At 39.4% G+C, this 27,701-nt stretch overlaps 1 protein-coding gene and 1 long non-coding RNA gene across 7 annotated transcripts in view; one reads left to right on the top strand and one right to left on the bottom strand.

Annotated features, from left to right (window-relative positions):
- LOC5508979 (aryl hydrocarbon receptor nuclear translocator homolog) overlaps nt 1–24,898 on the top strand; it is a 31,266-nt gene extending 6,368 nt beyond the window's left edge. The window contains exons 1-17 of one of the 5 annotated variants that reach the window (XM_048727265.1): nt 6,292–7,700; nt 7,807–7,885; nt 8,060–8,110; nt 8,463–8,501; nt 10,764–10,921; nt 13,340–13,413; nt 15,649–15,741; nt 16,233–16,350; nt 16,914–16,943; nt 17,235–17,389; nt 17,615–17,811; nt 18,180–18,286; nt 18,689–18,842; nt 20,928–21,187; nt 21,389–21,432; nt 21,879–21,960; nt 22,349–24,898. In XM_048727265.1, the coding sequence (XP_048583222.1) occupies nt 7,661–7,700; nt 7,807–7,885; nt 8,060–8,110; nt 8,463–8,501; nt 10,764–10,921; nt 13,340–13,413; nt 15,649–15,741; nt 16,233–16,350; nt 16,914–16,943; nt 17,235–17,389; nt 17,615–17,811; nt 18,180–18,286; nt 18,689–18,842; nt 20,928–21,187; nt 21,389–21,432; nt 21,879–21,960; nt 22,349–22,860 (2,193 nt within the window). In that variant the 5' untranslated portion in view covers nt 6,292–7,660 and the 3' untranslated portion in view covers nt 22,861–24,898. Of the gene's footprint in view, nt 1–4,086; nt 7,701–7,806; nt 7,886–8,059; nt 8,111–8,462; nt 8,502–10,763; nt 10,922–13,339; nt 13,414–15,648; nt 15,742–16,232; nt 16,351–16,913; nt 16,944–17,234; nt 17,390–17,614; nt 17,812–18,179; nt 18,287–18,688; nt 18,843–20,927; nt 21,188–21,388; nt 21,433–21,878; nt 21,961–22,342 lie in introns of those variants that run through there. The other 4 variants (XM_001629480.3, XM_048727264.1, XR_007308010.1 and 1 more) reach the window with 4 other exon arrangements.
- A 9-nt stretch (nt 24,899–24,907) lies between these two features.
- On the bottom strand, nt 24,908–27,573 carry LOC116616012. 2 transcript variants are annotated; one of them, XR_004295128.2, is made up of 3 exons: nt 27,426–27,573; nt 27,173–27,300; nt 24,908–25,839 (listed from the first exon to the last, which is right to left on the bottom strand). It is a non-coding gene; the product is annotated as an uncharacterized LOC116616012 (long non-coding RNA). The 2 variants fall into 2 exon arrangements; XR_004295129.1 differs by having other exon boundaries at nt 27,173–27,314; nt 27,426–27,572.
- Nucleotides 27,574–27,701: the final 128 nt, after the last annotated feature.

Here is a 27,701-nt window from a genome sequence, read left to right as displayed (position 1 = left end):
TTTGTTAGCAAGGTCAAATTTCTTCTACACGCGTACGTAGTCAAGTAAAGCGTGAATATTTCTCCTCTAAATATATTAATGCGTTTGGAAATAAAGCCCAAGATACAAATACATTTATTAGATGAGAGGTAGATTTCCTCTCTTTTGCTAGATTCATTTGTGAAAGCGATTGCACGCATTTCGTAATTTGACCTTTTGTAGCAGATAGAGTCTCATGTTCACAGCTCCGCTTAGCTGCGAGCACGTTAAAGCAACGAAAATTACCCGGCGAAAATTCTGTTGGACTTGTTCTGAATTAACTGTTATGCCTAAATACTGTTTCAACTCGAATTAAAAGGTATCATGTAAGTACCCCCCCCGGATTTGAATAAGGAACTGAGCAAATAAGGAAACAGACGAAAAAGGAACTGCGGATAAGGAACTAACTTCACTCTGGTATTCTAATGCGGATTTATTATTTAATAATATTTTTATAAAGACCGAGGAACTTGATAAAGCAATTCAAGAGATGAAAGTCCAAATTAGTTTTTTTATGAATATAAATTTGTTTTTAATCGCTCATTTTTTGGTAATCACGAGGCGAATTCGGGTTTTCACACATACATTGCTTCTTCTGTAGGACCTTAATTAAAATGGGTGTGTACATGACACATCTTATTGCCAGCACTGATCGTCTGTGTTCACCTAATGAATTTTAGGAGGAAAACAACAACAAAAAACAAAGAGTTGAGGAAGTTTTAACTTCCTCAACTCTTTGTTTTTTGTTGTTAAAACAAGTATGTGATCTTCTGTTTCTATGTACATAGAGAGCTTAACAAGTGGAGAGGGGAGGGGGTGGGGTAAAGTGGTCAGCCTTATTAGTATGATGTTGGCAATTAAGATTCCTTATCGTTATTACAACAGTAGAGGGGGGGGGTGGGGTAAAGTGATCAGCCTTATTAGTATGATGTTAGCAATCAAGATTCCTTATTATTATTACAACAGTAGAGGGAGGGTGTGGGGCTTATTAGAATGATGTTGGCAATCAAGATTCCTTATCATTATTACAACAGTAGAGGGGGGGGGGGGGTGGGGTAAAGTGGTCAGCCTTATTAGTATGATGTTAGCAATCAAGATTCCTTATTATTATTACAACAGTAGAGGGAGGGGGTGGGGCTTATTAGAATGATGTTGGCAATCAAGATTCCTTATCATTATTACAACAGTGGAGGAGGGGGGGTGGGGTAAAGTGGTCAGCCTTATTAGTATGATGTTGTCAATCAAGATTCCTTATCATTATTACAACAGTAGAGGGAGGGGGTGGAGCTTTTTAGTATAATGTTGGCAATCAAGATTCCTTATCATTATTACAACAGTAGAGGGAGGGGGTGGGGCTTATTACTATAATGTTGGCAATTAATATTCCTTGTCATTATTACAACAGTAGAGGGGGGGTGGGGTAAAGTGGTCAGCCTTATTAGTATAATGTTGGCAATCAAGATTCCTTATCATTATTACAGTAGAGAGAGGGTAAGTAGGCGCATACATGGAGGGGGCACAGGGTGCTCACACACTACCCCTGGCAACCCAAAATTGTTTTTTTTTTTCTCATAAGGAATTTTCAAATACTATGCTTTTTCCATATGATACCTGTGACTGCGCACTCCCCCCCCCCCCCCCCCCCCCCTCCAATCAACCAATCCTGGGTATGTGCATGGGAAGGGGGATGGAGGAGAGGCATTCTCATGATACAATGTTACAGTTGCTATCCATAAAATTGGATAAAATTGGTTGACATTCTTTGTTTATCTAACAAGGTCTATTTCTGAGAACAGAAAACTTATGGACGAACTGTTAAAAGAACAGGCGAGTGCTAAAAGGAAGGTCATTATATGATTAGAAACTAAATCTAGATCATTTTGTTCACAATTTAGGAGGAGCGAGGCCAGCTAAATAAAGATAACTCGAACTATAGAATTGCGTCATAACAGTGTTGCATAATAAAATATATATTTATAAGTAAAAGATTGCAAACCCACGTTATTGTATTAGTTGATTGTATACTATTTAACACACGAGAAGACGACCTTCGAGTCTTTTGAATGGCTTAAAATTCTCATCAATGTTCAACAGACATTCTGATTAATCGGAATGGGAAAAAACAATAGCTTTTGAATTATTAGAAAAACGCTAACTATGGAAATTTCAATTTCGGACAACACACGATTTAAAAAAGCATCACATTTGCGTTTTGTTTCATCTCGACTTGCACTCTTCTGCTACTCTCGGAAGGCTCTGCTAAAGGTGTCAGCGAAGCACATCTCAGCTCCTTTCTTATAGTTGACTTGCAGGTCAAACTTCTGTTATCGCTGTAGGCGTTTAGGGTCACTGATGAGGCTTTCCTTGAAATTGCTCTCAAGCCTTTACCGGCCGACCATACAGGTCGAATGCAATTTTTTACAGCATTTCCATTTTTATTAATTTGAGCATAGTTACTTTTGGTTTCTGTGAGAGAACTTGACGCATATTCGATGTGCTGTCCTTCTGCATTAGACAGGCTCCCATACCCTTCCCTCATGCATCACACTGTAGTTTGACTTCTTCCTGTGGGTCGAAGAACTTCAGCACTGTTACTTGTGAAACAATCTTCTTCATATTCTTGAAGCTTTATCCTTGTTCCTGAACTGGTACTCTTCTCTAAGCACTTCGCTGCATCTGTGCAGCTGCTTCTGAGAGATTTGGTGGAAACCTCTGGGGTAATTTGCTATACCAAGCAGTCTCTTAATATCTTGCTTGTTTGTCGGTGTAGGCATTTCTTCAATGCCTTGTAACTTGTCAGGGTTTGGCTTCAACCCGTCTGTTAATACCACGTGACCCATGATCTTGACTTCAGTACGACGCAGCTTCAGCTTTTCCTTCTTGAGTTTGATACCCTTTTGGCGACAGCGCTCGAGGAGGGATCTCAACTTGGCATCATGATCTCTGATGGCTTCTTTGGAGTCAGCGTTTCCGAAGATCAGGGGCTCGTTTCTCAAAACACCCGAGAATTGTCGGGCCCGAAAACGATTTATTCCTTAAATTTGAAAAGCTGGCTAATTTCTATCAAATTTATGGTATCTAAATTTGTTGAAATATCGTCAACATCGTATTTTACCACGAAGATTCATGTAAAGGATGATTCTCTTTATAGATTTTTAGAATTTGATCTTTCCCGAACTTCTCGGGCCCGTAATTCACATGGCTTAAATATTAAGAAAGTTCTCGGGACCTCGCACTCACCCGAGACTTTTCGGGTAACTTTTTGGCTTCAGCAAAACTTCGAAAATAGCCCTATTGACTGAAATCATTTGGAATATGAACCAAGAGGAAGTTCAAACTGTTCTAAAACATGAAAGCGGTTCTCAAAAAGGAAAACATGCGAAATTTTGGGCAAAAAGCAAAATAAAGTTTTCGGGCCCGAGCATTCTCGGGAGTTTCGAGAAACGGGCGCCAGGATGTCGTCGAAGATTGGTTTGACACCCACTAGGCATCCTTCTAGCGCTTGTTCCAATCGCCTCTGGAACACTTCGGGGGCTGTGGCGATAACCAAACGGCATCCTCGTCCACCTGTACCTCCCCCAGGTGCTGCCGAAAGTTGTCAGGAAACTACTCTCGTAATCCTGTATATGCCAGAACCAATTCTTCGCAATTATACCATTGAACACCTTCATATATTAGTAAGTTACGGAAGTCATCAATCACTTGTAGATGGTGTCTATTCCTCTTTAACGCTTTGTTAAGGGGATTCGGATCTACGCATGGTCTTATCTTTCCGTAAGGCTTGTTGACTACAGCCATTATGGATACCCAGTCTGTGGGAATTTCTACCGACTGAAGGACTCCTAACCCCACTAACCGATTAATTTCGTTCTTGAGTGGTTCTCGTACTGCCAGGGGGCACCTTCCTGACTGGGAGGATTGCAGGGGGGCAGTTGCATCGAGCTCTAGGTGTAGCTTTTGATCTAGTTTACCCTCCCCTGTAAACACATCTGGAAATTCACTAACTGGGTCTGAGGTTGGGCTTGAGTCTGACAAAGACATAATGTTCAATGTTCTCGCTGTTCACAGTCAGCTTGAAGTTCTGCAAGGTGTCAGAATTAGAGGATTTGCAGTCTCTAAGAGAATACAGAGATAAGAGAGCCCAAAATACCAGACGTAGTGCAAACGAGTGTGCCTCGGTATGTATAAACCAACCTCCAACTACCACAAAAGTTAGAGAATAAGAGGCAACTTAGCTTACATGCAATTGTAAGACCTTTCAAAGACCTTTAAAGACTCTGGATAAACTACGAAATAGCCTCGCAACTGGATAAGCAGAGCAGGTGGACCTAGCTTTTCGCTAAAGGGAGAGTTTGGCTCGGTGGCAAAGGGGGAAGGAAGTAATTTTTTTGTTTCATGTGGCTTTTTGGTAGCCCAAAGGGGGGGGGGGGATTTAAAACCCCCTTCACCCTCCCCTAGACCCGCTACTGCAGAGAATGGAGGGGGGGGGGGGGGGCTGCTATGATATATCTCGTGCATTGGTCCTGAAGCACCGTTTGCAAACGTTGTCGAAAAAACAAATATTGATTGAATTATGAAGCTCATTGAAGCCACTGCGCTGGAGAAACGAAATCTACTAAGGTATTTGAAGAAACCGGAAGAAACCAGGAAAATGGTGAGTCAGTAGATCACTATATCGCTGCATGTTAGATCACTTTCTAAAACTTGTAATTACGCCAAATGGCAAGATGTAATAATTTGTGACAGAATCGTGGCCGAAATAGCCTACAATGGTACACGGTGTACACAAGAAATTGTTGACAGAAAACAAACTAACATTTGCAAAGTGATTGATATCCGCTGTGTAAATGAAGCCACTATAGACAAGGCTAAAAGAAATGTTCCAACCAATCGGGTAAAATCAGCACCATTACCACAGGGCCCCCGCGCAGAATAACAGGGTACAAAGGGGGTAAAAGACAGGAACCCGGAAAACCGCCACATACGGATAGTAGCAAATCTAATCCCCAGCCTAAAAGCAAGTTTTTTTCCATTGATTACCGCCTAGGGTTTATGAATACCCAGCTTGGCAGAAAACCTATAATTCATATGGAAAGTTTCTAAATCACTTCTCAGTAGCATAGGCAAGAAGGGTAAGAAACCAGTACACAGTGTTGATTGCCAGTGATAATGGTGCATTTTTTACTGTGGAGTCCGTGGACACTCTGAACAGAAATCCACCTGTCCTGAGTAGATTTGTATGACAAAGTCTTCAATGATCCAAAATTGGAACGCTTACAAAAAAGCAGCGCAACACTAGTTATGTTTAACAAGTCAGAACTAAAATCCCTCTCAACCCAAAGAATAATGATTTACTGAAGTATGCGATAGTCCTTAGAAGTAACATCCCACTTCTGACACCATATATCGTTTTTCTTCCTTCCCTCAGCTGAGAAACGATACAATTTCTATCTATAGTTTATTTTTCCCTCGAATTTTTGGATTTTTGGAGTCAAACATTTTGTGTTTCGCGGCTACCCGTAGACTACTGCTACTTGGAGCACGTCCCCGGGCGCCGCAGGTTCGCAAATGATCTTCCCTGTAGTTCTCGGTGCTATAAGTATACATTAATGACCTTAATTGGTTTGAGGATATCCTGAAAATTCTACGTACTAATGAACTTGCTCATCTTCTTTCTTTAATTGTCAATTTAAAATACGGCGCTCTCCATCGAACGTGACCAATTTTTGCCTGTCGATTGTTAACATTTGTTCATTACTGAAAAAAATTTGATAATTAGGCGGTTGGGTAGGTAGGGGTGGGGGAAGGGAGTCATCTAGTTTTTTTCCTCTCGAATTTTTTTACTTTTTAAAAAAACTTTACAAGGGAGTCAAACCATTTGTGTTTCGCGGTTACTAGTAGGCGACGGCTACTTGGAGCACGCCCCCAGGCCCCTCTCGGTATTTACAGCAGGTTCGCAAATGATCTTCCTCCACTGCTCTAAGTATGCATAAGTGGCCTTAATTGCTTTGAGGCTACTCTGAAAATCTACGTGTTTAATTGGCATTGCTCATCGTTATTTGTCTTTATTTGTCAATTTAGAATTCGGTGCTCTCCATCGAACGTGATCAGTTTGATGTCGATTTTTTAACTTTTTCCTGTCAACTGACGAATGACGAAATTGCCATCTGCTGGCATCCAGTTTCTTTCAAAAAATGAAAAAAAAAAAAACAACAAGAAAAAAAGCTACGGACATCATTTCAAACGTGGAACGGCAGTGAAGCGGGAAACTCGAATTGTTTTATTTTAATTTTCTTTATTATTATCTAGTATTCTCAGGTGGTTACTCGAATAATAACGGGGTTTCACTTTTTTATCTAATTTTTCTTGTTTTTTCACAGCCAATCCAAATAAACCCATTCTAAGACAACTGTGATATTTTTGTATTTCTATCGTTCACAACTTGTAGCAAATGACACCCCATTGAGAAAACATGTCGTCCAACCGAGCTCTGTCTCTATTGAAAGAGAGGATAAACTCTGCAATAGAATAAACAGCAATTTTGAATCCGTTTATATTTTTTGTTCGACCAAACAAAACTTTGCTCTTTTATTTTCGCTAGTTAATTTAATTATTCGACCCCCTCAAAAAAGTGTATTTTATTTCCTTTTATGTTTTTCTTCCTTTGCAAATAGACTCATCGTTCTCGTGACAATAAAAAAACCAATAATATAGCTTTCCTTTTAGAATGTCTCAAAAACAATAAACATTGATATGTCGGCCGTTCAGTTCCCTTTCTTATATAATTGGAGCATTTGCTTGTCCATCGGAAATTTTGGGAGTGTATTTTTTTTTCTATTATTTAATTGTATGTTTTGTAATCGACTACGCATTTTCAGTCACGCACGGTCCATAGGTGATTGTGGGGGAGATATGTTTGCACGCTACACGCGATTTAGAGCACGTTTTCAAAAAAAGTCTTTCTATAGGAGCATAGAAAATTCTTTGATTGTGTTATTTTCAAAACGACGATTTTAAAATAAAGGCCAAGGTTGACTTTGGAAAATAGAGCGTTATATTTTGTCATAGTAAAGAGACCGCATATTATAATGTTATTCTTCCTTCAAGCACTTTAGCCCCTCTGTCTAGCATAACAAATAGTAAAAGAGAAACTAGTTTCTTAAGGCGTCACTCTATTTATTGTCTGGCGTTACTTTGGGTTTCTATTCTTACACCGCTCGCGATTGGTCAACAAGCGAGCAGCCCTGGAGATATATTATATTAGGCGTCTTATGATTGGCTGTATTCACCCGAGCTTGTCACCTGAGCTTAGTGCTAATACTTTGTCTTCGCCTCTCAGTTCGCATGGACTTTTGCAAACTGCTAGCGTTACCTCGAAAAAATCAATTCATCCCTACTCTACATGACTCTAATCAAGCAATTTAAAATTTACAACTTTCCAAGAGGTCTTCCAAGGGATTTTTATGCTGTCTAACTGGTTGTAAATTAGAAGTATTTGTAAAGACGCGTTGAACGTAATAAGGTCGATGTGTGTTGATGACAACGAGGAGTATAGCGGCCATCGATAGACTACGTCCCTTCCTGAGTTTTCCTTTGGCGCCGCAAAGGCCTTGATTTCACGCTGGATCCCACACAAGGCTTCATGTTTACTCCCGGCTCTATGGGAGAGGAGCAAGATGACTGTAAGTTAAGATTTCTTGCTCGTTTTTAGTGTCGATGAAGCGACACTTCACAGCGTAGCGTCTCTGAGCGACGTTCTAAAATGGCGATGTATTTTCTGTTTCACAGACGAAGACGAAATGTCCGAAAAATCTTCGCATGGTCGTCTGCGGAAAAGAAAATCTAACATACAAATGATGATAAAAGAGTAAGTTATCATTGTGTAATGAAGTAAACTCGTGGAAGAATGAACACCGAATGCAGGAAACTTCCTCTGTATATTTGCGAGAGCTAAAGTTAGCCGCACAATAGTTAATGTCTGGTTAGCAATCCAGAGCAAATGCCACGTACTGATTACACCATTTTTTTAATACTATTTTAGCGAAGAATCTGACGATGATGACCCGGATAAACATGATGGCAAAATACCGAGGTACATCAATCTTCTTAACACAGCATGAAAAGGAGAGAAAAGGAACGTTGTATTGTAATTACACCAAACAATTCCCGCGCCTTGCTGAATCTTTTTCCTTTTTATTATCACTTAAAACTAGAAAGCATTTGTATGGCTCAGTTAAGTATCTTCAGCTTAATTTTAAGCCCGTATCATGTAAATATAACCCCGGTTCTTCTAGCAGTATTTTCAATCGGTTTCGATGCCTGCATTGTAACATAAAAACACTGGTATGTACGTTTTGACGTTATTTTCCTTAAAAACAGCTGAGTTTACCATGTTATTTGTTTTTAATCGTTTTATCCGCCGACTGATTTTTTTTTCATCGCAGGACCAACGATCCCGAAAATGTCAAGGACAAGTTTGCTAGGTATGATGAAAAGTGTTTAGTCTTTTCCACGTGAGGTCTTCCAGGGATCAAATGACTTGACCTCTCTGTTGTTTTCTTCCCCACAAATCTCGCTGTAAGTTCTCCAAATCTATCGATAAACATTCCAAAATACTACTCTTACAGTTTCACCTCTAGTATTTATCAAAGTCATTAGTTTATAAGGTCTCATCCCTGAGAATTTCAAGGTTTAGAAGCATCAAATACACCAGACGTTTTCAGTTCAACCTTTTATTTTGGTACTCTGTATTGTGGTTTGAACTTTATTAAAGTACTATGTGATACTGTTGTCGATAGAAAAACAATATCCTCGATTACATTTTCAGAGAGATGTCTGTTTTCAGTCAACAGCATAAAATATGAAAAAAGCCCTCATTTCACCTATTAAGATTTCACATCTAGTGTATCATTAGCATATGATTACTATGAGAGTGCCAGTTTTCCAGTTAAAATGTAAGGTGAGCCATCTAAATTTTTGTCTGGAATGTGCTTCACTGGCTCAAACAGACAAACATCACACCATCTCGAGTTACAACTGACAGAAATGTACCACATGTCAAGCAATCCAAACTTATTGCAAGCAACAGGATTCCAGCCCTGGGGGCTTTGAACAGCCATCAACCCCTAAAGCCACAGACTGTTTATTATGCAAACTAATGAGTTTTTTGCTTCCTGGTCTTATTTGGGTATTGGACTAAAACTTATACAGAGCATCCAAGTTTATTTTGTGGTCTGTTTGGTTTTCCTGATCATAATTTTAAGAGCAAAATACTTTGGCATCAATGCACCAGCTCAACAAACAGACTGAAATTGTGATATTAAATTTGTTTGGCAGGCATTGTGTATTCAATGTCTACAGCCCTTTGTGTTCTAATAAATTATTGTGAGCGCAGAGCTAGATTGATTTCTGTTTGGTGACCTTGGCCACAGAGCTAACTTTGCTCTTGACATAAGATGGTGTTTTGCAATTGCATGGTTTTGTAGAATGGTGTGACCTGGCAATACTTATGTGTCATTAGTTTAGCAAATATTCTCATGCAAGCCTCTTGAAGTGTTAACACATTTGCATATTCTATCAGCCAATGGAAAGGACATCAAAGATAATGCATTTTTACTTTAAAACAATGCCTGGATTAAGCCATCTCTCCTACAACTTTTGCTAAATCAACCACTTGATGTGCTTCAATGCTTTTACCAATATCAGTCAGCGTAAAGTAAACTGTGATTTTTCATGTAGAAGCAATTCAAATACAACATTACCTTACATTACATTGACCCTGGTAGTCAGAATCTAATTACCCTCAAGGAAATGCTGTACAGTTAACTACAATTTAATTAAGTTGGTCCATGCGCTTTAGAAAGTGTTTAAATCATAAGAATTAAAAAGGTGAATAGGATGCCAAAGATCTACCAATTTAAATCAATTTGACACCTGTCCCTAAATGGAGAGACAGTTTGCACATCGGTTGTCATCAGTCTAGATAAAATCGCCTTGGAAATTTCAAAGTCTTGATAACCAAAAAAAGTACTTTTTCCAGATACAGACAGCATGTCTATAAGTCCTTGTTATTGAAATATTTTCCTGACAGAGAAAACTGGTGGTTCTATTGTAATGGTGTGGCATATTGTTCCTAGGTGTAGTTTATTAGGTAGGTAGCAGGTACATGACTTGATTGATTGCCTCCCAGCTAGCATACACTGTGGTTCTATTGTTTGGCTTGGCATGTTGTTCGTCCATGTTATTTGTTGTGTCCAAAAATACCTAGTATGTTCTTTGATTGATTGCCTCCAGCTAGTATGACAATGTTTTTCGACACCCCCTTCTCTTGGGCATGGTGGTCTATTGTCCGTGGGTGTCTCTGTGGTGTATTGCTATGAAAGGCACATGTCTAGATGTCTAGAAATGTACTGCATGGTACAACAACTCTTCTTTTTTGCAGTTTTGAGAATTATTATAGTGTCATTTACATGTGTTTTCTAGTGTAAGGGCTGATTATTTAACTGATCTAAAAGAAAATACTTGTAGTATTATCACTGTTGAATTTCCTGGGAAAAGGTCTTTCAAGTATTTTAAAATATAGACAAGTGTTGTTTTATCACCCTCCACATCGTGTTGAGAACAGTTATTCGGACAGCACTACACTATGTATGCATAGTCGAAGGCCCCACCCTACCCTCTAGGCAAAAAAAGTCTCTATATTTATAAGGGGCACAAATGTTAATTTCCGCCATTCTTATACTCAGGGAGAATCACAGTGAAATTGAGAGAAGAAGAAGAAATAAGATGAATGCATACATCAATGAGTTATCAGACATGGTCCCATCATGCACTGGACTGGCAAGAAAACCTGATAAACTCACGGTCCTACGAATGGCTGTCAACTACATGAAGACATTACGAGGTGATTACATGATTTTCATTAGGAGGGGGGCTAAGAGGTGATTACATGGATTTCATTTGGAGCCTGAGAGAGGGGGTTACTCTGCTATAAAATGATGACTTCATTGGAGTACTTATAGTTTATATTCCCAAAAAAGTTAATGTCCAACATCCCCCCCCTGTTATGCAATATCTGTGATGAATTGTTATGGAGATGCAAAAACTTCATTATGTTTGTTTACACATCTTAATTGGATAGCTGTTCGAATTTGAATTATTACAGTCATCTTCTTGACATCCTCTGTGTGTTTACCAGAAGATTATCCTGTTTATAAAAGCTAAGCATTGAATGGAAGTGTAAAAAAATCCTGTAAATAGACTTTCATTATAAAAGCTAAGCATTGAATGGAAGTGTAAAAAAATCCTGTAAATAGACTTTCAGTTGCTTTTAACATTATATGTGAATAAAAAAGCCCCTTTCTTTGTGTAGATATTTCCATGTGCAAGCTGTACTGTAATGCTATGTTTGCACGGCATGCATTTATCTTTTATCTATACTTGCATTCTGGTGGTATCTAGTAAATTGTCTTGTGTATATATATATATATATATATATACATATATATATATATATATATATCTTGAGTCTCTGGGTTGTATTTTTCTCAACATTTCGGCAATGCTGCCTTCATCAGGATTAACGGTAAATTATGACTAGCAAAAACTAAACAAAAAAGAGTCTTTGTAAGATTTTTAATCTAAAATTACTGTTTAGCAAGTGGTTTTCTACTGTATGGTATGACTAGATAAACCACAAACAAACTGTAAAAAGGACTTAATGGTCTGCTTAGGAATGGCGAAATCAATGGTATATAATACCATTTAAGCCTCATTTCCCTCCTTAACGATACCGTAGACCCAAATGGCTTCATTTCGGGTGAAATTTATTTATTATGCCATTCGATGACAGTAGGCACACTCTAGATGTTAGCAAAAAAAATACCGCCAAAATCTTAAATACTCCGCCAGATATTCAAGAAAAACTGGATTCGAACGAGTGTAGCGTTATTCTCGAAGGCGTCAATAATCCAATAATCCTGTTTACTTAGCTCAAAGTCCCGCCATCAACATCCGGGCAACTTAGTTTTACGGCTTTTCCCTCTAATTAGCATACAAGCGCGTCAGTATCATTATTAACGTTTTATCCGAGATTTATCCCTATTTATATCAACTTCATAAGCGTTTACTCTAAATTTTGCATAGTTGTAAATTACGCCAAGATTAAGTAAGAATCCTTTGCTTTCTTCGAAGAAGGCTAAGCAAGGAAGAAAGCCCAAAACATAGAGTTGTCTCCGTTCGCGGTCTTTTTAAGTTTTCCGCGCTCTTCTTTTCTTCGTTTAAATCTCGCTTCGGTCTAGGCATCTTCCCTCACTTGCACGACTAGCGCTATGATATTTGAGCGCCTAAGAATTTTCCCGCTGCGTGTAGAGTGTGCAATGTGATTGGTTGCCATATGCGGCTCTATTTGCTCTTCGTCTGTCATTACTGTCACGCTGCCTCTAATGTTTACACAACTTCAATCCCCGATATCTCGCAATAAAATTTCACCCCATCTTACTCTAAATATGTGAATTAAAGGTACACTTCTAACCGCCTGATTCCTGCGCAACTTGGCAAGCGTCTAGTATAGATATTGTTCTGTCACACCGTGCCGCAGATAATCAATAGCTTTTTTTGCTACGGACTTAATTAGCGCATTGTAGCCAAAGAAGCAAAATTATTTCACGCCTAACTTTGACCCTTGATTATTAATCAACGAGGCTGTGTGACGTCAAATGTAGACACGGTTTGTCAGTTCAGTACATGACGAAAGATGTAAAGCAGATCCCGGGAGGTTACGTGCTTTTGGTATACATAATTCGCATGTTTAAAAGTGGTCGATTTCACTTTTCGGACCCGGCAAAAGCACTCAAAATTAAGTGCGTATAAAAAATGGTTATTTTAGGAGGAAAGTACAATCATTAAGCTTTAAATTGAATATAGTTTGTTGGCATTTGCTTTAATCAGACACAAGCGCAAGCAATTTTGCCGGGCGATCGGGGTAATTACCGCTTGGGTCTACGGTATCCTTAAAAGAAAACTCTGTTGCTGTTATATTACAGTAGTCTATGAAAACAACTCTTTTGCTAAGATATAGAGAACACATTGCACTAACATTCTGTGCTTTGCTTTCTCCTGTTTTCTCATCTTGCTGCTGCCCTCCACCCTCTTGCTGGCCATGTATGTGCTGCATGTTAACCTCATGTCACGCCCACCGTCTCACCCCATGTCAACCCTGCCGCCTCCCCCTGTATTGCCTGCTGCTGGAATGCATGCTGTTGCTGCACACGTTTGCCGGTGTCCCTTGTGGTGCTTGGGTTAAATGTGTTTCTTGTCGAAGGAACAGCTCCCCAAGATGTGAATTACAAGCCATCTTTTCTATCTGATCAAGAGCTCAAGCATCTGATCTTGGAGGTAAGCTCTGTCTAGTGACCTACACCTGTCCATATATAGAGATAGTGGGAGCGGTGGAGTTACAGGTATGGGATGGACGTACAGAGAAGGGGGTGGGGTGGAGTTACAGGTATAGGGGTTGACGTACAGAGAAGGGGGTGGGGTGGAGTTACAGGTATATGGGTTGACGTACAGAGAAGGGGGTGGGGTGGAGTTACAGGTATGGGGTGGACGTACAGAGAAGGGGGTGGGGTGGAGTTACAGGTATGGGGTGGACGTACAGAGAAGGGGGTGGGGTGGAGTTACAGGTATGGGGTGGACGTACAGAGAAGGGGGTGGGGTGGAGTTACAGGTATGGGGTGGACGTACATAGAAGGGGGTGGGGTGGAGTTACAGGTATGGGGTTGACGTACAGAGAAGGGGGTGGGGTGGAGTTACAGGTATGGGGTGGACGTACAGAGAAGGGGGTGGGGTGGAGTTACAGGTATATGGGTTGACGTACAGAGAAGGGGGGAGGGGATAGCATCAATCTAAAGGCCCTGCATTGCATTAAATGTTCATATTTAACTTGTGAATGCTTGCAAAACATTTACGAGTCATTAGAGGGACTTCTTTGTCACTTGATCATCAGATCTCCAGATCGTTGGATCAATCATCCGTAAACTTTTTGTGGTCTTTCTGTGCTTTTGCAACACAGCAATTTTTAGGTCTTCCTGTAAACTTCCGGTGACCAACTTCTGGTTAGAGCTTAGTACTATAAAAGAGCCTTGTCATCGACCTGTGACCGCTACGGTCATTACGTGTTATAGCCGTAAAGTATATATAAGCTAGTTTTTACAGAAAAGTCTTCGATGTGGGTTGAGCGTGCGCATGCGCCTTCGTCACTGACGTCATTCGATCTTCTACGGTTCAGTCCAATTCAAGTTGTTAGTTTACCAAACAAGTAAAATGCTAGCAAAGCTTTTACTTCTCCTTCTTCTAGTACTTGAAGATTCGCGTCTCTGGGTTTTCGTGTTATTTGTTTAAATTTGTGTTGAAAGAGTGATTTTGTGCTGAAAGAGCGGATAGCCAAAGCTGTGACTTTTATAGTCAGAGAAACAAAAGGGAAAAGCCTCTTTTAGCAGGGTCTTTCTTTGCAGGGTAATAAAAGAAAGCTTGTGTTCTTGGTGTTTCATCACATCAAAAATAAAAAACATTGTTATGTACTCTCAGCATCTTGGATGTGTTCATCCTTTGTTCAAAATTCATCCTGTATATGTTTTATGCACACAAGAAAATAACTAGAAAAACAAATTTGCATTCACTAGTTGGCTCACAGAGCCCTTTGATTTACAACAAATTTCATTGCTGAATTGTAGTATTTGTGGTCACCCTTTCAGCCCTCAAGAATAAAAACATCTGTTCAACATTTTGTGGTGAAAATCTAAAACCCACTAATCCCTGGCATATATTGTACAACATTTCCTAAGTTGATGTTTTGAATTGGGTTTGTAAAATATTTTGATTTTCATATATCCATTTCACTTTTTTCACTGATATGTTTATGTCTGACAAAGTAACTTAGTTGTTTACTATAAAGTTTTACTCAGCATGTGTAACAGGAGAGTTAAACTGGGAGTGTTTGTTTACCAAAGGTGTTAATGGATTTGGCACCTCATAGAACTACAATAGCTTGCTTAATGTAGACATGTGCATATGTGTCCACAATTAGTTTTTTTTAGCTAAACACTTTTGACACTTAAATAAAGTTTATGTATGTATGTATGTATGTATGTATGTATGTATGTATGTATGTATGTATGTATGTATGTATGTTTTAAGACAGATTTGGCCACTACTCCGAATACATGCACCACACATGGCTGATTCAATATCTAAATCAGCTAAATTTGGTTAAACAGCTTGTCTTACCTGGGCAGGAAGAGGTTGGTAGCAACCTTGTTTTATGTGTTTAAAACTGCATACATAATCAATTAGTGTAAGTGATAAGCAAATCTAAAAGTAATAGTAGTGATAGCGGAGGTAGTAGTGGTAGCTTTATTTCAAGGGTGCAACACTTAGAAATGAGGCACTTAATAACTTTGGGCTACAATAATTCTTATATACAAAAATGGAGACAATAATAATAATATAACAATGAAAAACACTTTTCTCCAAGCTCAAGGCTTGACAACAGAGTGTCGGATCATTGCATTGCCGAAAGCCACATTTAATGGCCATTAATACTTTTCACATGCCATGTTTATTTTGACCTAGGCAGCAGATGGCTTCTTGTTTGTCGTCAACTGCCAGACTGCTACAGTTGTTTATGTCTCTGATTCCATCAGCCCTGTTCTTAACCAAAGCCAGGTAAGGAGACGTATGTCTCTGATTCCATCAGCCCTGTTCTTAACCAAAGCCAGGTAAGGAGACGTATGTCTCTGATTCCATCAGCCCTGTTCTTAACCAAAGCCAGGTAAGGAGAAGAAGATACTAAATGCCATTGTACAGCATTGAAGTCAATCATCCTAAATGCTCTCCCATATTCAGGCCTTTTCCTCCTGGGTCTCCTTTAGATCAAAATCTTTAGACTCTGGTGTTAGTGTATCTTGATCTTTTGTTATTTTTTAATGATGGATGATAGATAAGAAAAGAAGCTTTATGTTTTGTTCAGAGGTCCTGTGGGTAAGACTATTTGATATACAATGGAACCTCCTTGAAGGGTCCCCCTTAGGACTTCCTCAAGCTTTAAGAGGTTGGCCAAATTCAGCACTTAGTAAAATAAAATTCCAATGTTTTGAAATCTTCTTTTAGCTTCTACATGAACCGAATAAACACTAATCTAGGTGTATTATCCACAGAATGCATGGATGAACCAGTGCTTGTATGACTTGATTCACCCAGAAGACGTTGAGAAAGTGCGAGACCAGCTGTCATCTTCAGACTCGCCAGATGCTGGCAGGGTATTGGATATCAAGAGTAAGTTGTGAGCTTGTGGGCGGGAGTTGCATTCCGTAGTATTCAGACCAGATTTCATTGATAATACACTATCTGGATTTGGCTTGGAAATCTTTGTTCCTGATGCAACTAAGATCGGGATCAAAGTGCTAAATAACGTATGCGCCTGCGCGTATTGTAGTGTTGAATCGTTTGAGGAATTGACTGTATTAAACCATACTGTACAAAACTAAAGATGACAGATTTGCTTGATAATGAGGGAGTCATGAAAAAAATTATAGCCTTAGCTTTGCGCTTGTTTTCTTAGCTTTCGCAAAATGTGACAGTCCGCTGGTAGAAAGCTGCACTTTCAAAACAAAAACGCTGGCTTAAACGTGCGGTACTGGAACTAGTCTTGCGTTTTCCAGCACTGGCGATCAGGATAAATAGAATCCTGTAGGGTTTTGTATGAGTTATATTAGTGAAATTTCTGGGGGCAGGGCACCCATGTTGATACTACTACTTGACAATAGCTGTTATAATGTAGCAGGGAAGTCAGGAACAACTGTACCAATATATTGATCACAACTTTAAATCTTTTGCAGCTGGCAGTGTTAAGAGGGATGCTCATGGAGGTGTGTACTTAAAAGGTTCTTTCCTCTTAGAAATGGGATTGATAGGAATATGCCTTACCCAGGTGTAAGATGTGCCACGAAAGGGGCTAATTTGGATTTTCAAGTCTCATAGGAAAGTTATGATAACAACTCAAATTAATAGTTTTTCTTTTTATTGTTAAAAGAAAATGACAGTTTCACATAAGATATGTGAAACATATACATGCACATAAGCATGTATAAACTATTTTTTTCTTATTTGAACTGAGTTTAAATTACCTTGATATATTCTCTGTGATTAACTCTTTTTAGCTCTATCAAGAATGTACTCTAGTACAAGGAGAAACTTCATCTGCCGTATGAGACGTGGTAATGAAGTTTGTGAAACTCAGGTCAAAGAGGAACATCCAAAGGTCCCTGTACTTGAGGATGAGTATGCTGTTGTCCACTGCACAGGATATCTCAAGGTTTGTGGCTTTGTTGTCATGGGATATCTCAAGGTTTATGGCTCTGTTGTCATGGGATACCACAAGGTTTATGGCTCTGTTGTTATTAGATTTCTCAAGGTCTGTGGTGGTTAAATTTTTGTGAAGTCTCCCCCCCCCCCCCAACCAGAGTATAAAAAGAACACTCTCCTATTGTGTAGTGCTACTGGCAAATGAATAAACTAAAACTGAAAACTAATCTCACAGAATTGGAGTGGCAGTAGTAGCAGTAATGGTAACTCAAGCTTCCAGGGAGAGGATCCTAACGGTACGTCACTGGTCACTATTGGCAGATTACAGCCTGCTAGCGTACCCCACAGTAACGACCTCGCAGAAACACCTACTGTAACAGAGTTCATCTCAAGACATAGCTTGGATGGAAAGTTCACATTTGTTGATCAAAGGTAAGAAGAACATTATTTATCTATTTCAAATAAGGTTGTACATGCTTATAAATTTCTGAATTCTGATCTTGAGAGGTCAGTGAATTTTTACAGGCATATAACCAAGAATACCAGCTTTCCAAACCTGGAAAGTGTGGGATAAACTACCTCGTTACTTACACTCAGGTCAATTGGAAAGTCCTTGTATACATTTGTTTTCTTTTATCCTGTTTTAAAGGATGCCTTGCATCAGCTCTGCTATTTTGAGTATTTGCTGATGTTAGTGTAAATTCACCCTTTGTCAATAAAGTCACTGATGTTCTTTTGAATGGATTTCAGATGGTAGTATTTTGAATGATTGCTGATGGTAATATAACTTCTCCCATCAGAGTCACTGAAGTCCTTGGCTACCAGCCCCGCGACATGCTCGGCCAGTTGTGCTATGACTTCTTCCATCCTGATGACCTCGAACACATGATGGAGAGCTATGACCAAGGTCTGTCTGATTTTCTTCCTTGATCAAGAACTGCTTTCAGTTTAGTGACCGTCCATTTTTGTTCTTTTTCCCTATGTCAACAATGCTTTTCATTTTGATGTGAGGTCAGGGCAACTATAGAACGACATTCCTCTCGCCCCGGATTTGATAGCTGATCCATTAGTTGATATGTTCATCTGTCCATTCCCTGCTCTCTGTCTGTATCCTGCTTGTCAGTGTGTCTGTCCCTCTCTCTGTTTGTCTGTCATCTGTCTATCTGCTTATAACATTAATGACCATCTGTACATCTTTCTGTCACTCTGTTTGTCCATCCCTCTGGCTGTCCATCCTTCTGTCATTTGTCTACCTGCCTATTGCTGTTGTCATTTTCAAGTGACTGATGATTTGGCATTTGCCCTGCAGTAATGAAGCTGAAAGGCCAGACTCTGTCTGTGCGTTATCGATTCCGCTCCAAGACTGGTGACTGGGTGTGGCTAAGAACAAGCTGCTTCAGTTTCCAGAACCCTTACACAGATGAAGCGGAGTACATAGTATGCAACAACAACCTGGTTAACAAGTAAGACCCATTGCAAATGTTCAAGCTTTATACACAAAACTATTCTTTAACCCTTTCACTACTGAAGCCCAATGTGTGTCACATCCTGCTGTTCCTGGAGCCTAATTAGCATTCCCCACTAATTTACACACCAAAACAAAACATGCATGCTCAGTAGGTTTTGGAGGCAGATTGTAAAGAATAAAGCACAGAAACAAGTAGTGCAGATAATGAAGTTTTTAATGAACCAAAATATTGGCGTTTTTGCCACTATTGCTTAGAGCTATAATGATTTGAATTTACAATTTCATACAAAAATTCAAATTTCGCGCCATCTTCTCTACCAATGATCTCAAATTTTGCATCATTTACAAGATTATTGTTTATCTTAGACACAAAATATAAATAGAACATATAATAACCACATCATAGCCGAGTCCATGGACACGCTATCTGTTTTCTTGCCCAAGGTAAACTTTGTAGTTGCACACATAGCCGTTGTTCGCGTCGGCCGCCATCCACACTTTTATGCCGTATTTCACCGGCTTTGCAGGCATATATTGGCGAAAGCAAAGTCTTCCCTTGAAGGCAATCATTCCCTCATCGACTGATTTGTCCTTTGAGGGCTCGTAAGCTTGCTGGATATTTTTTAAGACATCGCTCAGTACCGTGCGAACTTTAAAGAGACGGTCGTAATCGGCGTCCCCATGTTGTAGCTCGTTGTTCGGATCGCTGAAGTGCAGGAATTGGGCGATCTCTTCAAACCTTGTCTTGGGAATCACGTCCTGAATCCCAAGGTTTCCAAATAGGGCGTTTTGAGACCAATAAAGGGCTTGCTGTGGCAAGGAATTAATTCCCATCACTAGCGCTACCCCAAGGAACATGTGGAGTTCGTCGGGAGTGACGTCCTTCCACTTCGCCAGCCGTGCCTCTCTATCGGCCTTCTGCCCGATAATAGATTGTTCATATCGGTTAGTTTCGTCAGAAATTAAACCAATAAGTTCATCCGAAAACATCAGCTTTTGCATCTTCTGATACCGTTTTCTTCAACCGTTGTTGCCCGGTGAAGTCCTCAAGGTCGAAATGCGTGAGTTGCTCCGACCAATTTTCAACACTATCTTCGTCGCTCTCATCTTCGCTTTCTTCCTCAGAAGAACTGCTTTCTTCCTCAGAAGAAAGTTCAAAACCCTGAAACTCATTTTTAGAATTGTTTACATCATCATTCTCGTCAGGATTAACACCAAAAATCGCTCTAAATTTGCTCGCATCGATCGCTAAAGATTCCGCCATGTTTGCAGTACAGGGGTGACTGATATGTTTTTGGTCGGCGCTCACGCACTTCATACAATGATAAATTATGCGCAGTTGGTGGGATTTGATTGGCTAATGTCGTAAGAACAATAGTCCACGTGTTTCCTGCAGCATGAATTCCCTAGGGAGGAGAGGAACGATTGTTTTGAGTTGTATGCAAATTGGCCGCTTTTGGCCGCTCCAGGAAAAACGTCACACTTCCGTTTGGCCGCTTTTGGCCGTTTTGATAGTGAAAGGGTTAAAATAAAGATAAATAGGATCTTGGTGTTACAATAAGAGGTGACCAAAGCAAGGATATTAAACAAGGCCAGGCAAGAAGGCCAGGCACGCCACAATTTTATGCTCCCACTCAATGGCAAGTCACACAAAGCATCCATTTCTAACTGCTAATTCCAGCAAGTAAGCAAGATATTTTCCATCAAATATTGTCAATAAAATGTCTGACTTCATTTTAGATTGTTATTATGAAATTTCATCAGGAATAAAACGCTGTATTAATGAAAAACAATTATAAAGGAGTGGGTGATAAACATTATTTAAAAGCGCAGGTTAGCTGTAGGTTAATTGTTCTTTAATGGATTACCTTATACCTCTTGAGGAAAACTTTTAATTCAACCAGTATAAGGTAAAATCTTCTTTTGTTAAACTGTTATTCAATGTGCCACTGGGAAGTATTGTCAGCTCTGCAGTTGAATGACAAATGAAGGTAGCAAATGCTTTAACCATGCTTTAGACCAATCAGTGCATGGAATTCACTCATTTGAATGTATAAATGATATTTCACTTTTATTCCAGTGATTACCAGCAGCAGATGCAGCCAAACCTTCCCCAGATCATGGCCAGTCCGTCCGGCCTGCCGCCGCCCCATGCTAGCATGGGACCGATCAGCTCTGGAAGCAGTAGTTCAGAGTACTCACAGATCTCGCCAGCAGGAGGCATGACCAGCCCTGAGATGCAACAACAATACATGCAAATGCAGCAACAACAACAGCAGGGTGTCAAGCAAGGTGTAGGCAGCGACGAGGCCATATTCCGTTTTTCTGGGGGCCCCAAAGGTACTAAACTGTTGTTTATTTTTTATTACTATTTCTGAGAGATGTCGTCTCAGTTCTACAAATCATGGGTTGTCCTAACGAGATATTGAGGACATCATAGCAAAGTACTGATTGTAAAAAAGCACAATTTGCATTGGCTGATTAGGAGGAACTCTTGCCTAACAAAGGAATGTCAGAATTAACAAATCCCCATTTTTCCAGGTCAACAACAAATTCCAGAAAGTGGCCTAGATGCATTGGCCAAGGTAACTGATAATTGTGTTAAATGGTAGTAAGTTCTATTAAAACACATTATAGTTCCTTGCAATTACTAAATTAATCCCATGGAATCTTCAAATTATTTTCCTTTTTCCATATGATACCTATGACTGCCCCCCCCCCCCCCCTCTGCCAATCCTGGAGCACCTGTATGTATTGCTGCTTCCTTTTGGTAGAGTTCAACCAAGACATTAAAATTTTTTCAATGCTTCACCTTTTCCAGTTTTTGGTAGTGCTTATTTCACACCTGGTGTTTTCAGGACTTCCTCACTCATTAGTTGGCCGTCTAACAATGACTAAAGTGACCCAATGGAATCTTCCTCACTCATTAGTTGGCAGTCTAACAGCCAGACATTGAAGACATTTGATTCAACTAACTCTGCAGTATTATTTTTATCAATAATGTCACCTTTCTTCTTTTTACATGGTCAAGGCTGGGGAGTTAACAGAAAAGAGAGGCACCCCTGTTACTTCATCTACAACTTCAAGAATGGAGGGACAGATGAACCAGCAAGGTATGAAGGGTGGTGACACCGGAGATAAACAACGGAGGAGTGAGACCTGAAAGCTGGTACACATGCCTCTCAACACAACAGTCTATTTGTCAAGAAAGCAATTGATATTTGGTGCTATGTTGATAATATTCAATGATTTCAATGATAGGTATCATAGTTGAGTATTTGAAGTTTTTTTAATAGATGCCCTATAATCAGTGTTTTTCCTGGAAACTATACAGGAGTGTAAGGTCATGAGCTGATTTAAGTTCTTTAAATGTAAATAGTACTTTTTTTGTTAGTTGTGTATCACATGCTACACTCTGGCAAGATGGTTTTGGTAATCCATTGATAATTCCTTTATTTTATTTTCTTCTTTATTCATTTATTATTTTATTTTAAGATTTAGATAAGACAGACTTCTCAGCTGGACAAGCAGGCAGTCTTCTCGCTGCTTTGGTTCAGAGAAGGAATGCAATGGCTGCAGTCTCTAACCCAGGTGGTCCAACTACAACACAGTCTTCGCTGTACAGTCAGTTAATATCTCAAGTAAATGGTGGTATGGGTATGCCTCGACCAGGAATGACACACCCGATGGGGCAGCCGACAGCCATGGGGGACCTTAGTCCCCAGGGAAATATGGATTATAGGAAGGCTGCCCCCGATGGACGGGATATGCAGCAAATGGGACAAAAGGGGAACTTTTCTCAGATGCTATCTCAGGGAAGGGGTATGCCACCAGGGGCATGGCCAGGAATGATTGGGTCAGCTGGCACTGGGGGCGCAGAGATGCCAGGAATGATGCCTGGGGCCGGTGGTATTGGACAGGGCCAGCAAATGTCTGGAATGTACGGCCAAGTTAGTGCGCCGAACACCTCAAGTGGGCGTGGTGCCACAGGGTCATACCCATATTATCAGTAGAAGTCTGCATGGTTCATGGTGCTGGCGATGAACATGATAACATCATATAGTCATAGCGACTAGCTTCCTGCTGCTGTTATTGTTATGATAGTCGCACCTGCTTGCCACTACTTTCTCATCATCTGAGAAGTAGTTATTTCCGAAACTCTAACCAAATGCTTTACTTGCGAGGTTCACATCCTAACAAACAATGTCTCAGTAGCGAATGTATATTTTTGTGGTACATAGAAAACTTCCCTGATATTCTGTTTCTCTGGATCAGAGGGGGGGTTGCCTTCTAAATAATATAACTCGAAAATTGTTTTTAAAGCAATTAGACATGGCAGTGATTGGTGTAATTATGAATTTTAAATTTTGTAATGGAGAAAAATAAATTTTGACTGTGTTCTTAAAGCTGAGACAAGCCAGCAGCTGGTGATAAAAAGCTAAAGGCTGATATTCTTGCGAAATATAAGAACTACTGATCTGTAAGAACAAAATAATGTAGATAGTGAAAAACCCATCAGAGTTGATAACAGTACCTGTAGGTAGATTTGTGCATCATTATTGTAAATCATTATCACAACTACATGATTAATATGGCCGCATAGCTAGTGATGGCTGCTAAGGGTGCAATCATCCTTTTAAGCCACCAAAAGTTGTCTTTTCTTATTGAAGAATGGAAAAATCTTTGTAAAATATTTTTGCCAACTCAGCAAATTGTGGCCATGCGCCAGTAATTCTCATTGCTCAAAACTTCTTTGAGTGTCACACACACTACCAAGGCCTCTAGGGGGTTTGAATTAGCCAATTAGGATGCTGGTACAATTTGATTGGCAAGGATTACACTCAACCAATCAGTGTTTTCATGTAATATTCATAGCTGTCAACTCACTCGCAAGATTTTGGACCTTATCACAAGCCTAATTTTTGTGAGAATGTTCGTATATCTATGTATTCAGCTGCATTGGCTCTTTTTTTCACATTTTTACTGTATTTCGCCCGATTTCACAAGATTTTCGTCCAAGTTGGGTTGACAGCTATAAATATTTTAGTGCACTTCAGATTATAGCAAAAATCACCCAGCTTTAGTTGTCTTGTCAATACTTATCAATACTGTGTTCATTGTGATTGTTTTTGTTTGTTTGAATTTTGTATCCACAGCCCATTAGATAGATTTTCCATTGACTGCCAACAATTACAGTCAGCTCCTTTTTCGAGAAATTGTGGAGGCAGCAACCGCTTGTTCGTTTTTTCTTCTTTTCCACTAAAGTGTACTATTTTGTAATCCCTCCTACAGCAATTGTTGGCAGGAATATGGAATTTTTCTACCTTCATCCAGGCTATTTATTCCAATGAGGTAGTCAAGTGACCTTTGTTATCAAAACAGCAAAGTTGCTCTCATCAGATCACATGATTGGTGCTTTGGAACTGAAAGGAGCAGGCTCTAGACATGTACCCAGGACTTGCTGAGGGAGGAGGAGGGGAAACAATAGTTTTATGGAAAAAGGATAGTATTTGATGATCCTTCATTGAAATGTCTTTCCTTTTGGTAGCCAAAGAGAGGAAGGCACACGTCCCCTGGTAATTGCCTGGACCCTCAGAAAATCCAGGAGAGTGTGCATTCTGTAGACAAGAAGATCTTATAAACAACACATCTCGTTTTTTTGTACAGTCGGCACATCAAGACCTGTTCTACATATCTTGACAAAGTTCCACTCCATTCCATTCCATTGGAATAAATAACAGATGTTTGTTTGTGTCTATCTAATATCTGGTGCAATCATGGTGACCAATGGTGTAGTCGGTGTTTTTCTTTCTTTGAGTGACCCTCAACTGGGTAACCTGCTCTGAAATAGTGTCTTCACATGAAAAAAACAAAAGTCTTCAATAGAATAAACAGCTACCATGTATGCTTTTTACATCTGTATAAATCCCCTTAACGTAATTAGCTACATTGATTTTAATATACATTTTTTCCCTACAGAGTTTAATATTGTATTTAGTGTAGTGATTGTGTGCTCAATGATGGTATAAAATACAAAAAACTTCAAGACAATGCGGTGTCTGACCTTGTAATTATTTTTATTACAGGCATTTTGCGGGGGAAGCAAAACATTTGATCTCCTCACAGTTTTATTATAATACTTATCTAAAACACAAAGGCATGGAAAGTGTAGCCCCCTGCAACCCTGGTCCGCAGCCAACAGGCCTAATTTGAGCATGGTGGCAAGATAACAGTTCTTCAATGTCTAGGAACCATACAGCAGATGTTAAGGCATTCTAAAGGGATGTGATACTTTGTTGAGGGAGCTGGCGGTTTTTTTGAATGCCTTACCAAAAGAAACAGTTATTTTTGTAAGGCAACCTTCTTTGGGATCACCAGTATGGAAATCAAGACAATTGCAGTTCTTCTGATTTGGGGTTTCAAACCTGTGAATGTCCCCAAGGGAGCATAAGAGACCCCCTAAGAAGTGATGCATACTTTCATTTCCTTGCCACCAAAACTTGTGACTGCCCTATTTGTGCTTATCTCCATTTCTCTTGTCTTTACTGAAACTGGAAGGAAATTCAACAAACTAACAAAGTTTATGGTCGGATATGCTTCTATTTGCAAACATTTTTTTGGGCTATTTTGTGGCCTTCTATTCAGCATACGTTGTTTTATAAAGATTTCCCCATGAATATAGGAATGTCGCAGCTAGAAACTGTATATCAGGCTGCTTTGGTAAAAAGCTGTGCCACATGATTATAACTCAATATTTCAAATTCTAAGGAATGTCCAATAATACACCATTTAAATAATATAAAATATTACATCAACATGTGAACACCAAGATGAAATAGCCCAACAAAACATATCACTTGCTATGGATATAGTGTACACTATAGCTTGATAATATCCTGTCAGTGTACTTTCTCTGCTTTGGAATTAGATGGGTGAAGTCTTGAGGTATTGTCCATGTCAGGTGGCCGGATAATCCTATAGACCCAGAATCCCTGTAGTTTCATGTCAAGGAAATGTGCAAAAAATCAAACAAAATTAAAAGTCCTTTACTAAGTCAAATCACTGGTACAAACTCCATGTGATTGTCCAACAGCAACGAAAGAGTCCACATTCTGTGGAGTTTCCCTAGTTCAATAAGGCTATCTGAGGGAGGGAGGTATACAGGACCTGAAATGATCCCCAAAAGTACCCCATGTGATCCCGGGACCCGAAACATTCCGAGGAGTCACCGAAATCGACTTCAAGGAATTGCGGTAATGGACAAAGGGAAAGCAGAAGAAATCACTTGCAATTCTTAAAGCATAATTAAGGGTTTTGCCCGAACAGCCCTATTACTACCGTTGCAAGATGTGGCTTTTGTTGGAAGCAATATTTACGTGAGTTTTGAATTTCCTTAATGTAGTCGGCCGTACAACCCCGCATGATCTTATGATAGGTCTTTCATTTACTGAATACAAACAAACATGCACAAAAGTAACCTTAAGAATAACCTTATGTCTTATCAGTGGATCGATGTGGAGACTTTCTTTTAAGTCTTGTTATCTATAAATGATTTATTCACGCCTGGTTCTTCAAATTACTATCACAGGAATTTTCATTTGACCCAAATTTCCGACTCAACCACTGTATTTCCCGTGCAGTCGTATAAATCTTAATACTATGGTTTTAGTTAATGTAAGTTTCCTGATAGTAACGCAAATAACACTAAAATGTTTCATATGTTTTTAAAACAGAAAGCCGATCCTTCCACATTCCTTTTGTTTGTCCACTGCAATTCCTTGGGGTTCATTTCGGGGACTCCTGGGGATCGTTTCGGGTCCCGGGATCAGTTGAGGAACTTTTGGGGATCGTTTCAGGTACTTGGGATCCTTTCGGGTCCTGTACAGAGGGCAGTAGCAAATAAATATTAAAGCAGGGGGAGGGGTCTAAAACAGCCTAAATTTACATAACAAAATATATATAATGGAATATGGGGAAAAAACCCTCTTCCCCCTCACTACCCCTTTCTTATTTGTGTGTTTCATGATAATCATGCTGAAACAAATATTGAAACTTTCTATAGTTTACTGTTTGTCTCCCAGTTAAATTAAAACAGACTTCCTACACATACTTGTTAATGCAAAATACAGTTTAATTTAGTAAGGGTGACTACCTGTCAAAGCACGAAATGATTTATTGCAGTCTTCCTACCATTTCTATATACATTAAATTGTCCTATATGTAAACCATATAAAATGGTAAATAAAACAAACAAACAAGTTGTTGTATTTGGAACAAAATGTCCAGGTTTAAGAGCTTTGTAATATTTGAATTTATCAAGGATACTAATGCTGCTACGTGTACTGCAACCAGCAAAATCACACCATAGACAACCAGAGCTGTGAATTCTCCGGTGGTATCATTTCCTATCCGCATGACTCTGTACTTTCACGACCAAACGATCGTCTTCACATCTGACAAGAACGCACTGAGGTGGTCACGAGATCACGTTGAATCAGAAATTGTCTTTTACTTATAGACACAGTTTTCATGCATATTCTCTAATAATTCAATTGCTTAATAGAATAAAATGACTTACCTTTATTGGAATTTGAGGGTGTCCAGCTATTTTTGCATATTCGTGATAATATTAAAAGGAATTCAAGCTTTCTTCTTTGGAATTTCCAAAACAACAACAAAAATCCTCGAGTAGCTGAAAATTTCTACCAGGCGGCTTACCTTTTCCAACGATGTCATACTTTTCTAATGTCAAGTCTTATTTGATTGGCTATATTTGAAAAGCAAGTAAAAGACAAGCTATGATTGGGTCATATTAATGTTTCCTAAAACAGATTTTCATTGGCCAAAAATTGCG

Source organism: Nematostella vectensis, chromosome 5 (genome assembly GCF_932526225.1).
Source record: "Nematostella vectensis chromosome 5, jaNemVect1.1, whole genome shotgun sequence".
Taxonomy (NCBI): Eukaryota; Metazoa; Cnidaria; class Anthozoa; order Actiniaria; family Edwardsiidae; genus Nematostella; species Nematostella vectensis.
This window is presented reverse-complemented; position numbering and strand designations above follow the sequence as displayed.